General features: G+C 39.6%; 3 protein-coding genes across 4 annotated transcripts in view; 2 read left to right on the top strand and 1 right to left on the bottom strand.

Moving 5' to 3' along the window:
• Window positions 1-3,147, top strand: part of rabl6b (RAB, member RAS oncogene family-like 6b) — a 20,641-nt gene extending 17,494 nt beyond the window's left edge. For both annotated transcript variants that reach the window (XM_030417559.1, XM_030417558.1), the window contains one exon: window positions 50-3,147. In XM_030417559.1, coding sequence (XP_030273419.1) covers window positions 50-235 — 186 coding nt within the window. In that variant the 3' untranslated portion in view covers window positions 236-3,147. The remainder of the gene's footprint in view (window positions 1-49) is intronic.
• On the bottom strand, window positions 2,562-5,932 carry LOC115581958 (CMRF35-like molecule 8). Its single transcript, XM_030417564.1, has 5 exons — window positions 5,541-5,932; window positions 4,866-5,153; window positions 3,870-3,959; window positions 3,482-3,504; window positions 2,562-3,388 (listed from the first exon to the last, which is right to left on the bottom strand). The coding sequence occupies exons 1-5, from the start codon at window positions 5,575-5,577 to the stop codon at window positions 3,296-3,298; spliced, it is 531 nt and encodes a 176-aa protein (XP_030273424.1). The 5' UTR covers window positions 5,578-5,932; the 3' UTR covers window positions 2,562-3,295.
• On the top strand, window positions 5,910-13,462 carry imp4 (IMP U3 small nucleolar ribonucleoprotein 4). The gene is made up of 9 exons (XM_030417563.1): window positions 5,910-6,031; window positions 7,380-7,488; window positions 7,593-7,676; window positions 7,811-7,920; window positions 8,287-8,419; window positions 8,643-8,797; window positions 8,894-8,988; window positions 9,086-9,159; window positions 13,119-13,462. The coding sequence occupies exons 1-9, from the start codon at window positions 6,029-6,031 to the stop codon at window positions 13,229-13,231; spliced, it is 876 nt and encodes a 291-aa protein (XP_030273423.1). The 5' UTR covers window positions 5,910-6,028; the 3' UTR covers window positions 13,232-13,462.

The raw sequence follows: 13,462 nt of genomic DNA, 5'->3' as shown, positions 1-13,462 counted from the left end.
TAATGTGTCTTAAAAGCAGTTATATCAATACAAGTCATTTGATTTTCAGGAAGATGAAAAGAGCAAGAAGAAACATAAACACAAGAAAAAGGAAAAGGATGAAGCTGCAGTAGTAGATGAGAAAAAGAAAAAGAAATCCCGGCCCAAGAAAACAGAAGTGGACGAGTTGGAGGACTTTCTGGGTGGGGGAGCAGGATCGGTTAAAAGAGATGATGGTGATTATGAAGAACTATAAAAGCTCCTGTTTTATTAGGAAATGGAGTCGCAGAACAGCAGCGAGGTGTGTGGTTGTTCAGAAACCTCCGCATAAAGCAGCATCTCCAAGCCATACGCAATACACAAGGCTACCAACAACGCCCAGGTCAAATACCCAATGACTCTGTACCTGTAAATTCCTTCTGATTGATTTTCCCTATCTGCACTACTGCTGTCACTTCCATTCCAACCTAGGAGAAATGGCATGGAGAGCCATAAGTACTGTAGTGACTCGTGACCTTCAAATTTGATGATCGCTGTAGCCACAGATTGGCTCTTTGTACTTTGAGATTATTGAATATGTTTGCTTAATATTTCCTTTGATTTGATACACTCTGCAAGTGATCCACTCCAAATCAGCTCTGTAAATACGGTTCCCACTTTGTCCGAGTGTTTGTTTGGTTGGTTGGTGTAGTAATTGAGAGCATGCTAGAAGTGATGACTGACTCCTAGTGTTCTGTCTTTTCTTTCCTACTTGTTTGCTTAAATGTTTAATGGCAGATTTAGTCATATGTCCCTAATTATGAACACTGAAGAAAAAAGTGAGTGAGTAGATTTAAGATCTCTGTCCATCACCTACAAAGGAAATAACTTTACCCATTTCACAACTGGAATATGTCCACACTAAGCTTATTTTGTCCTCCATCCACACTTGGCATGCATTTGTCTTTCCTGAGATCAGATCTTCTCAACAATGGTCTGAAGAAGTTGTAAGCCTTCAAATCAGAAAAAAACAGCTTTTAGAAATCAGTTAAGTGATGTACACATGGCTGTGTGGCAGCCAAGTCAACTCTGTGCTTTCTCATTTTAATGCTGATACAGTTGATCATACAATACAGGGCTCCTAGTTAACCTGTATGAATGTAGATTATGTCAGACAGAGGACATAACTGAGGACATAAACAGCTGAGACTCGGCAGTAACCGGGCTGTGTCAATGTCACCACATGTAGGCTGTATGGCTCAGTTGATTGTTTCCAATCAGACAATAAAGAAGGTGAGAACTTTGCCAAGATAAGAACATGTATATCATGGCGTCAGGAGTGAAAATTAGCATTAGGCTTGACAGTTGCACTTTTTATTCTCCACTGTGTCATGGGGAATACAAAGTCTGTGACGCCTCAAGGCATTTCAAAAAATATGATTTGTTGTCTTGTTTTAGCTACTTCTATGACGTGTCCCAAGATGTTTACCCACAGAGCACTCTTCATACACAGCTGTAAACATAGCGGGGGAAAAGACTTCTGTGAACTGACCATGACTTGTTCCTAGTTGTGTGTCGGGTGGAACATTGAGTCTGATCTGTGCATAATGTTGTCCTTTTGCAAAGTCCCAGTAAGAATGTATGACTGACTGCCTAATGTGACAGTGACCCTGTGAGAGACAAAAATATTGTGGAATCTGACCCCAGCATTAGTCATTCTCCTGGTGTTTCAGTGTTATGATTCTGATGTGGACGCATTTTTTTTTTCACAGCGTTGTAATCATTAGCCAGCTTAGTATGGACGTTCTGAATCTGACAAAACCTCCAAAGCCACTCTGACAGTGAACAAGTCATCACTGATGATGATATAATTTCATCTGCAGGTCAAAATAGCCTGTACAAGTTACTTCCCTACCCTCTTAACTTAACATAGCGATTAATTTACCAGCCACCTTCTCTGCTTCAAGTTTTCTGCAGTTGCCTTAACGGAGGTTACTATAAGGGAATGATGTGCCGCTATCCTCGTGAACCATTTTTAAGTGTTCTTACTGTTAAGTGTTAGGTAGCTTGGTTGGGTTCAGGTTGTTGTCGAAGCCTTTTTTTTGGTCAAACAGAATCCATACCATCCTTGAAGGCTGTTCTAAGATTGCAGTGAATCAACATATTTGTTTGTCTTTTGTTTTTGTTTGACTCTCATCCGACAGCAAAACACCATCCATATAAAGAGGTATTATGGACTTCTGATATATTTCTCTGTAAGTAACATTTCCAAGATTTTCTCGTTGCTTTATCCTTGTGTTATTTATTGCTTCTATTTTGTTTTGTTGCAAAATGTCAGGGTTTTGTTTGTGTGATTTGTGCTGAAAATGTCCTCAACGGTCAAACACGATGCGGCTCTTAATGGGTTACAGGTGTTCACATTTCCTAACCTTCTCCTGTAATACATCCAAGGTTTACTTCCACTGCTTTTAAGGAAATGTAACCAGTAAAGTTTTCACGTTATTTTTATTTTTTTGTTGAATGCCTCAAATTGTCTGCTTATGATAGATTGAGATGAAGTGCAGTATCTTCCATACAGACATCACCAAATAAGTGAAGCATTGTTGCATCACAAGAGAAATTATGTGTATTTTTAGACAACAGACAGGTTTCATACGGTTTCCAACTACCATACACATATGGTTACACTCCGTTGGTTTACAAAGAAATTATGTTTGATATTCCAAAGTTGAAACTATGCAGCATTGATCCTGAATACTGTATGCTCTTTTTTGTCTTTGTCATGTGATTGAGGATAAATGCTGATAGAACAGTTTCAAGCAAAGCATGATACTTAGGTGTACAGCAGGAAAAGAATGTATAAAGTATAAAAATAAATCTATATATTTGAAGGGCTTTGTTCCAGAAATGATATTACACCATGTGGAAACAATGTCACTGAAATCCCATGAAATAATGTTGACAGGAAAGATCTGATAGGGGAAGTAATCTGAAGTCGTAACATTTCTGAGAGTAGATATGCACACAAGAATACTGTCTTTCAGGTATGTTCCAAATGGATGTATGGAATTTTGGAATGAAACCCTTCATTTATTTTTCACCCCATGACATGTCCCATCTTTACACTATGTGTGAGTTTGCCCATGTTTGGTTTGTCCAATAAATGCAAACTTATTTCTTCAGACAGAACATTTGTTGCGTCTTGTTTTAAAGGGATTTCACCTCAGAAGCAATGTGTAAATCACCACAACTTCTGCCCTGAACATTAAAGCCCCTCCCATGTCATTCTAGTCTGTCAAGGGCTGCCAGGATACGATGCCACGTAGACCACCTTTGATCATTCCAGCTCACAGGAAGATGCTGCATTCACATACTCTGAATCCTCCAGAGCTCTGCTCACAGCAGCATCTTCAAAGGGCTCCTCTGCCTTCTAAAGGAAGAAAAGAAAAAGCAATCCATGATTTTAGGAATTCTATTCTAAATTTTAAAGATTAAAATTTCCCAGAAACGGGCAGTGATTTACCTTACTGATGTGTTTTGTTGTTGCTGTGAAATAAAGATTGAAGAGTTTAGCTGAAGCTACTGCAACAAACTTGTATTTGCTGTTCGGTGAGCAGGATGTGAGACTCCTAAGGTCTTCCTCAACACTCAGTTCCATAAGCACTTAAAAGTTCCTTGTAAGATGTTTAATGTTCTCTTCATGTGAATCAGTTGTACTTACTAATCAGCATTAAAGGTAAGTGGTGTGTTTTTTTGTTCAGTATTCTTAATCTTTACTATGATAACAAAAAAACCATTCTCTGCATGTTTTGTATTTGTCGTATTTGTTTGCTTTTGCTCATTGTACTCCTGACTGCCTCAAATGAAGTATAAATGTCAATCTTTATTGATGGTGCAGCAGAATGACTTACTTCTGGTGCAGACGTTAGTGAATATGGTCACCAGGGGGAGCAGAGGCAGCAGAATCCAGCGAGTGAAGCTCCAGATGTAAGCAACAGAGGCTACAGTGGTGGATGGCAAAGGAGAGTAGATGTGATTTGAGTTTTGACTGTTAATGATGATGGATAATTTTATTCATTCCTTCCAGTTCTAAGTACTGTATTGTAGTCAACTGAAGACGTTTCAGCTCTCATCCAAGAGGCTTCTTCAGTTCTAACAAACTGGAGGGGAGTTGCAGGCTTTTAAACTCTATGTGGGAATGTCTTTACAGAGTCGTTAAGGTCACGTGTGAGCTCTGAGTTTCAGAGACGTTGGGACCCCTTTTGGGTCATTGGTCCAACTGGCCTTCATGTGGGTTGCTAGTGTTAGGTGAGTCAAGGTGTGAATGGTTGTCGAGCTGTCTGGGGAGGGAAGTCAGTACAGCATTGTAGGTGGATAAGTAATGTCGTATTCCACCTCCTCTGTTCAAAGACGGCAGTTCCAGTTTGAAATAGATGGATTATTTTACTCCTCTTTCAAACCATCTGATTTCTCTGGACAACATGTTTTCATCGTTCTCCTCCAAGGAAAGATTTTTCTCCTTCAGATGTAAGTGGACAGCTGAGTCTTGACCTGAGGAGTTGGCCCTCCTGTGATGTGCCATTCATTAATGGAGAGGTTGTTTTATCTCCCAAATGTACAAACCAGTGCAGTCCTGCTGCATTGAACAGCATGAATTACATTACTCTGTTTATGCCTGGGTGTTTTGTCTTCAGGATGGACAAGTTTCTGCTTGGGTGGATGGATGGATGCATAGATAGATACATACATAGACAGATACATAGTCACATAGATAGATTATATCCTTAGCGTTAGAAATCAGAAATCTATATGTGATTAATCCTATACACCGTAGACACAATCCATCAGAGCCTGACGTATGACCTGATAAAGTTCTTTGTAATGTTTAAATGTTCCCTTCTACTTACAGCTGTGGAAGTAGCCTTCTGCCAGCTTGATGATGGTGTCATTTTTGTCCAGCACTCCACACCAGTATACTCCCTCTCCATGGCTGGGCTCCAGCACCTCCACAGTGAAGGTGTCTGAACCCTGGGTCACCTTGAGTTTGCCTCCATCCACTATGTGTGCACTTTGGCTGAATGTAAGGCCATGACAGCAGTCAGTGGAACTCTGCCTGCACCACACCCTCAGCAGGCTCTCATGCTCTCGTTCATAGGGACATGTCAGCGTCTGCCAGTACACCGCCTCACAGGCTCCTGCACACAGCCATGTCGAATGAAAAACTAGTTAAACTGTGAGCTCCTACCAATATAAGAAGAGGCCTAACCGTTATAAGTCATTTGATCATCTTCACAATAACCACAACTTACTTACTTTACATTTTCTAGATGAATGTAGTAGATGGTGATTTAAAACGAATAAAGCTTTAGTAGATACTACTTCACTATACTCCAGTTTGCTTTATATTAGCATCAGTATCTCTTTTTCCATGGATTTCAGGCAGTTACATACGCACTGTCAAATTAATTTCAGCAAGTGGTACTATCAGTAAATCATTACAGTAATTGATTTATAAAGTGTTAAAATTATACAAAGGAACATCTGAATTTAGGTTCTGTATCTTGGTGAAGACCTACACTTACCTACAGCCAAAAGCATAATCAGATTTAGCGAACGCATAATCCAAGCACTGAGAGTGGTTATGCTCAAATTAATCGTCTTTATAAAGCGGAAGAGGTGATGCTTTTTATAAGCCACAGAGGTTCAGGAAGCGTCTACCCACACAGATACTGTTGTGTGTCTCCATGCTTCAGGTGTGGTGGTGTCTTATCATCATATCAAGGGGAACTGGCTGTATAACTTAGACCCAGACGAAGTGTACTGCAGCTCCTAGTAGTGAAACATTTTTAGAGTTTTTTCACATGATGTTTTGATGGCAGTCTCAGCTCAGCACTGACACGAAAGATGGCCAAATCCTTGAATCTTGGGCTTTTATTTTGAAAACCTTGTCAGTCAGTATCGAGTGCTATCATTGGCTCCTCTATGAACCAATGAAGGGAACCCTTGTACGCACGTCCGCATTACTCCATGTGAGCAGTGCTGTTGGCTAACTGCAAGCTAAAGACAAATCATGGTAGGTAAAAAAATCATTTTTAGAAATGTGATGAAGTCCTTGAGCAGCTCGGTATTAAATGACTGTAGCGAAGAACGGGCTTTGGCGATAGCAGCCGAGGTGACGTCACCGTTAACGTGGATATTCTGATCATTCACGTGCGCTCTATATCCTCACAGAATGTAAACATCAGAGTCTGGTCCTCCGATTAAGTCGAGACACCGACGATGTTTTGTGCGGTTATACGTTAATTTACCATTGTTTAGATTAGGATAGCTAAATTGTATTTGGCTCTTGTTGTGGTGGAAATAGCGTCTTTGTGGCTAACAAAAAGAGCACACCCAGAACTGCATTTAAAAAGTACATTAGTTATTACCGTACGTTAAATCTTAGCATTTATGCCGCGTAAAACATGACTAATCCAGATGTTTCTTTTAATCAAATGCAACTCTCGGATCCGGCATTAACATAGGTCAATCTACCATCCATAATAGGAGTCAACTTTGGGTCAACTCAAAACTCTAGATTATATTGGTAATAAGAAATATGGCGTTTCGCATGTGCGCTGTCGAAAATGTGTCGCTTCTTATTAAGGAATGTCTATGAAATTGATTACAGGAAATGTTCACCCCAAATTAGAATTCAGTCAGTATCTCCTCCCCCTGTGCTAGTGGACAGTCAAGTGAAGTTTTGTAGTCCACGAAACATTTCTGGAGCTTCACATTAAAACAGCATTGCAGCATACTTATAAACAACGGAAGTAGCTAGAGACTTGTTTAAAATGTAAATACAATTTAAAAAAAAAAAAAAAAAAAACAGCCAAGAGGAAACAGAAAGTGGCTCTGTACAGCTTGTTGGACACAAGCCAAGTCTGAGGATGCCACTAGATCCCAAATTGATTTATAAAAAACTGATAACCTAAAGCTGAAATCTCCACTGTAGCTGCTAAGATATAAGCCATAGTGCACACGTACATCTGAAATATGCACGCACTGGACAACATGCCAAGAGTGTAAATGACGTCTTTTCTAATCTCAGGGCTTCTTGAGACTGTCCCCAGATACGTCAGTTGTTTAGCAGAATTCTGCAAAACTATTATGCTGTGAAGCTCCAGAAATGTTTTGTGGACTAGAAAACTTCCAATTGGAATTGAGGTGATTGTATTCTCATTTTTATAGGAGCTTATCATTTAAGATTGATTTTAGCCTTCTGACATGGCCACCATCTAATGCTGCTTCCTCAAAACAAGAAATGAAGGCTTCAGAACCAAGCTAACATATTCCTATAATCATGACATAAGTCTAATGTGAGCCTGCATATCTTTTATTGAGATAATGTGGTTGATGTTCCTGGTGTAATGTTGTTATAGCTTCGTCGAGAGGTGAGACTGCGACGAGAGTACCTGTACAGGAAGGCACAAGAGGACCGGCTCCGAACAATTGAAGACAAGAAACAGAAGCTGAAAGGGGCTCTTGATGGTAGGATTGCATGATTACTTTGTTCCATATTTTTCCTACTGCATTTTATATGACATGTGGTCAACAGTGTAAATTATTCTACCACAAATTATTTTTCTCTGCAGAAAATAATATTCTTCCAACTGAGGTACGCAAAGAAGCTCTGCAGCTACAGAAACTACTTGAGTATGACGATGGAGGGGCAGAAGGCGAGTGTTGTTGTTTTCTCTTGCCATAATCAACAGCATCTTGTCTGTCAGCACAACTGTATCAGTGTTAATCCCTTTTTGTTTAATCATCAGTGTATTCATTTATGTTGATTTCTTGGTTCTTGTCTCTTCAGGTATCAGCTCACACATGGATGATGAGTATAAATGGGCCGGAGTTGAAGATCCTAAATTAATGGTTACCACATCCAGAGACCCCAGCTCCAGACTCAAAATGTTTGCCAAGGTCAGCAGAGGGGCTTAGAGATTGACATATTGCCACAGAGAGAGTGTTGTAAAAGGCTGCTTCTGGCTACTGATCATCATTTAGGCACAGCTACAGGAACTCTTGGTGGCTGACACTGAGGTTAGCCACAGACTGACAGAAGCGTGTTAAATGCTGAACAACATAGCCATCAGTTTTTAATTTCTTTCTTTTTTCCTTTTTTTTTGTATAACATAGTTTTTAATATTACTGTCTTTGATGGACCCGAGCTACAGGTGAGAGAAAAGAGCAGGGCCTTATGCTTTATTAAAAAACTGACAGTGGGGAGTAACAGGAAATAATTAAAAGAGAGTGAAGAATGATGTGTAACTTTGTAACTTGTAACAGGAGGTAAAGCTAATGTTCCCTGGAGCCCAGCGCATGAACAGAGGAAACCATGAGATTGCTGCACTTGTGCGAGCCTGCAAAGCCAACAATGTTACAGACCTCGTCATCGTGCATGAAACAAGGGGACAGCCAGGTACGCCTTTTAACTTCAGCCTCTGCTATCCCTGTTGCCATACAACGGCACCATGGCAAAAAATATAATACTTTTCAAGTAGTAAAAGGACAGATGGAAAATAAAGTCAAATGTGTTTGGAGTGCACTCTGTAATCACAGAAGTAATATGAAAGTAGACTACAGGCAATACAGAAAAACTGCACTTAAAGTATCCAATGTATTTCGGTCCTGTATATTTACAGATGGCCTGGTGGTGTGCCACTTGCCATTTGGACCCACGGCTTATTTCACACTCTACAACGTGGTAATGAGGCACGATGTTCCAGACATAGGCACCATGTCGGAGGCCTACCCCCACCTAATTTTCCACAACTTCACCTCAAGACTCGGCAAGAGGGTGAGTAAGTGCTGGATCCATGCACTGTAGGCATGCCACTGATATTTTCTTTCACCTCTTGTTTGTGCATACAGTTAATTAATTCTGCTCACACAGGTATCGAATATCCTCAAGTATCTTTTTCCAGTGCCGAAGGAGGACAGCAGGCGTGTTATCACATTCGCCAACCAAGAGGACTTCATCACTTTTAGGTCACTGCAAATTGACTCCCCATGTGTTAATGTCATACTTACTGTTATTTGAGGTAAACATTCCTAAAAGTAATGTTTTTTTCATCTACTATTTCAGACATCACACCTACAAAAAAACAGACCACAAGAATGTTGAGCTGACAGAAGTAGGACCCAGGTTTGAAATGAGATGTAAGTATGGATGGACAAAAGGAGATTTTTGGATTTTGATTATTATTCAAGTATTTGGCATTCCCTGCAAATGTATAGCGAGGCCAACAGGGCCTACAAATGCAGCTATCGACTTACAGGTGTGGTACAGACGGTCAAGTGCCGTTTCCCCATTGGCCGATGCCCTTTCAGAATGAATCTGTGCGTGAGTCTCTTTTTCTTGTGAGGCTGTCATCAGTGCACTGTGCGAGGGACGGACCACCTTGGCGGCCTGCCTGCACATAAATCTGTTAAACTTCAATGAGAGGCTGGTTATGTTTGGTATCAACATGTGTTCTGACTGATCCAATCACAAGTGGACAGCTTTAGGTCTGGGATTAACATGAGTATTGAAATGCGTCTCAAGTGACCACCCGTGATCGGATCTCCCTTCCAAGCTCGATATCCAAATAAAACGCGTACGTCAGTGGCAGAAACCAGTTAGCGATTTTTAAAAAAATATATATTTCTATTCTTGGGGCCTTTTTCATGGCTTTTTTGACAGGACAGCTTGACAAAATGTCAGGAAATGGGATGAGAGAGAAAAGGCGGCTGTAGATGGGTTGCACACTCCACCAACTGAGCTACTGAGGCGCCCCAGTTAGTCGTTTGATTTCTTTACATGAAAAAAGACATATCTTCATGTTTAATGTTTGCTGAATTAACAAGAAGGTCCAAATAGTTAAAGTGTTGGGGACTTTCTCCACAGGAGTCAAAGAAGAAACCTTTATTGGCTAACTGTATTTGTATAATTTGAGATGTTTTCATCAGTAAAATGTTGTGTTCTGTTGTGTTTTTAAAGTAAATGATTAAATCAGTTAAAACGGTGTGTTCCAAACGTTGGACAGGCTGGTATAGCAGCGCAATGACAAAAGTACATTTTTACAAGAAATGGCAAACAACTTGAAGCTTCATTTCAAAATATCAAGCATTTGTTACTACAATGCGTCTTTTTTGTTTAAACAAAATATCAAAAAGAACATGAACAGCAGGAACCCAGGACTGCATTCAAGATTCAGTTTGTCCTGTAAGATAAGATGCCAAAGGTTGCCAAGTTTTCTCACAATCTTTCAGTTTGTCCCTAATGAAGAACCGGGTCCTTTCAAGGAGGAGTGTGTCCATCAGCTGTGAGCCCCAACTTCAGTGTTGAGACATCCTCCTCTTTTCAGAATAAGAGGATAAGCTTTTTAGCAGTGACAAGTCCATACGCCAAGAAGCGCTGTTGTGCCAGTGTCAGTATCTGCTTCTTTTAGTTGTCTCCCAAATCAAACTGGATCTGGATCTTGTTCTTCTGTAAAGCCTGAAATGGGAAGATAATGTGTGATAAGTAAGCATTCTTGCTGCAGGGCTGTTCTATAATAATTGGATCCATGAAATCAACTCATCACCTGTAAACTTTCCAGGACAGCAGAGCGGTACAACCATTCAAGTTGATCAAACACTTTTGCAGCATCTAGGCTCAATAAAATGAAGTCATTTTAAATTCTAGGAGAGTGTATTACATTAAAAAAGGCCCCTAAAGATGAGAAAATAACAAAATATTTTGGTCCGTATTTAATAGAGAGATGGGTCTGTAGGGACCTACTTCCTCCAAATACTTCCCTTTCTTTTGTATTAAAGTAATAACCGCCTGCCTCACTCAGTGTTTGTGGCAGAACTACCTCTTGTTTGCCTGTATAAACATCCTAGGTATATACGGGGCCAGTTTGTATTTTAAACTCATCTAGAAATTCTTGCATATCTCTTGGACCTGCAAATGATTTATTGACGAAAACGATCGTAAATGTCACTCTGCAAGGTACAAAGACAACTGATTTTATTTTATGTGTGGTTCTGTCATTTCAAGAAGTTGTCTTGTCAAAACTTTGTGTGGATAGTATCAGTAACTTGGATAGTATTTGTTTAAGTTGACACTTGAGTGGCATAATAGTATTGTATTTTTCTGGGGACAGTTGTGAAGCATTCTCTGCATTGAGTTTGTTTATGTGCCTGTCCAACTGTAATTGTTCATCCCCTGATATATGCTTTAATGTTTCACCATCGCCATTGGTTTAAAAAAACAATTTAATTTGTGATTCAGAGTACTCGCAGAATTTAGGATTATGAAGGACCAAATGTATTACCTCCCTGTCGGGTTTAGGATCCCCCACCTATCACATAAATTCATATCATTCATGTATGATTTGATAAGGTCTCTTGCATTCATATGTATAATTCTCTGAGTAAAAGACCCGTCTAACTATGGCCTAACACTAAATTAAGATCACTGCTGATAATTAGATGTGTAGTTGATATGTCTGGGATTAAACCTAAGACCTTTCTTAATCTTTACCCTGTATTGTAGATTGATGCTTAAAAGAAGCTCCCTTCTAGATGGATATGAGCCCCCCTTGCCCTCGGGAAATATTTGGCTTATCCATGTACACCCAAGTTTATTATGGGCAACATTTTTCAGAGAAGTATCTTGATAGAAAATCACATCAGCTTGAAGTGCCTTTAGTTGGGACAGAACTTTGCCCACTTTTACTGGCTCATTAACCCCATTTATGTTCCAGGTACACAATTAAAAGTCAATTCCTCTCCGTCTTTTCTTTATCAAACATATCCTGCATTGAAATTGCCATTTATTGTGATTCCTGTTGGCTTCCTTCTGGTCTGGACTAGAGCTTTGCAGTAAAATGAGGAGCTGGTAACATCATTGAAAACGTTGCAGGAGAGTCATACACACTCAGAGGATTCAAAGTGAGCTAGTGTGCCCCTCTTATTTCTCAAATCACCACCAGTGATCCATCCTTCATCAATTGACAATTAGTTGGATCTTAAACTCGTAGCCAGTTGCCTGGCATCGCCTTCATAACAGGTTGCCTCAGGATCCAAGGTGCCGCTCCGCATACTGGCGGGCCTCATTTGGGTCGATAAACTCAGCTTCTGTCCCATAAATGTATAAAAGATCTAGCGGAGGTGCATCACTTGAGCTTACAGATAGGTGGAGAAATGCCAAGACTGCCGAGCTCAGACTTCATCAGTCATCCTCATTCACCTTGTGGGTTACAGAACAACTATGTAAATAAGGTTAATGATGAAAAGTAACCATTAGTCCGCTGATTGTTGAGCTATGAATGTGGTGCGTTCATACGGAGTATCCTCTGTATGGAGGAGGTTTTTGGTCATAATTAAACATATCATATATAAACTTTAAAAAACGGTCAATTTAAAAAGCAAATTGACAAATGTTACACTAAAAATGTAGGCTAAAGTGAGGAAAGGAAAAAAATTGAAATTTTAAATTGGACATCTTTAAAATGAAAGCATTTGTAAGGGTGAAATTGTAAAGGGCAGTGGGAATAAGACAAAGTATGAAACTCATGATGGGGAATAATTGAGCCTAAATGAAAATGTGTTCTCAATTAAATCAAACATCAAAATCAGCAGATCTCAGCAATAGATATTCTTTAGTCAACAGCTGCCCTGTGTATGAGTGAAACAAATAAAACAAGAAATCTGTGAATGTAACTCGCTGATGTAATGAAAACTCCACTCATCCTAATCACATGTCTGACAGAGAAGTATTATGCTGCATTTTTTACACAAGCTTTTCATTTTTAGGAATTGAATTCGTTACCACTGACTTACCCCAGTAACAAGTTGACCTGACATATTCCAGCCATATACTTGGTTTTGACCTCGTGTCACTTCTCTCAGTGATAATGTTGGTGTTTGTATTTGATTTTAAGGCAGGCAAATGCTGGCGAGACCTAACTCTTTTACCCACTGAAGAGGTATCAGCCTGTGGATGAAAAACAACATGATGTAGTGTGGAATGAGAAGTTCTCTTTTCAGGAAATAGGCATTTTGGGGCATTTCAGTTTAATTCCTCTGTTCTGTAGTACCACCTTTCTTGTGCAATGTGATCATTTTCTTCTTTCTGTTCTTTTGTCTAGTGTACATGATCAAACTTGGCACCCTTGAGAATGAAAGCACTGCTGAAGTGGAGTGGCGTCACCATGCTTACACTCGTACAGCTAAGAAAAGAAGGTTCCTTAGTGTGCAGTAGGAACTAATGAAGCAAACTGAAGAAAAGAATGCTTTTTGACCTCATAAATCTTGCAAAATCTGAAATATAAAATGACAAATTATTTTTTTGAGTAGCGTCATTATGATTCACACTATTCTTTAAGTAAACGTAACCTTTGAACAAACCCATTGTCTCACAGAGAAGTAATAAACACTCTATGGAGAGTATTACAACTGTTGTCATGTTTTGTAATAAAATGTGCTTGATAAA

This window comes from Sparus aurata, chromosome 5 (assembly GCF_900880675.1).
Source record: "Sparus aurata chromosome 5, fSpaAur1.1, whole genome shotgun sequence".
NCBI lineage: Eukaryota > Metazoa > Chordata > Actinopteri > Spariformes > Sparidae > Sparus > Sparus aurata.
The sequence above is the reverse complement of the archived record's forward strand: the minus strand, read 5'-3'. Positions and strand labels throughout refer to the sequence as shown.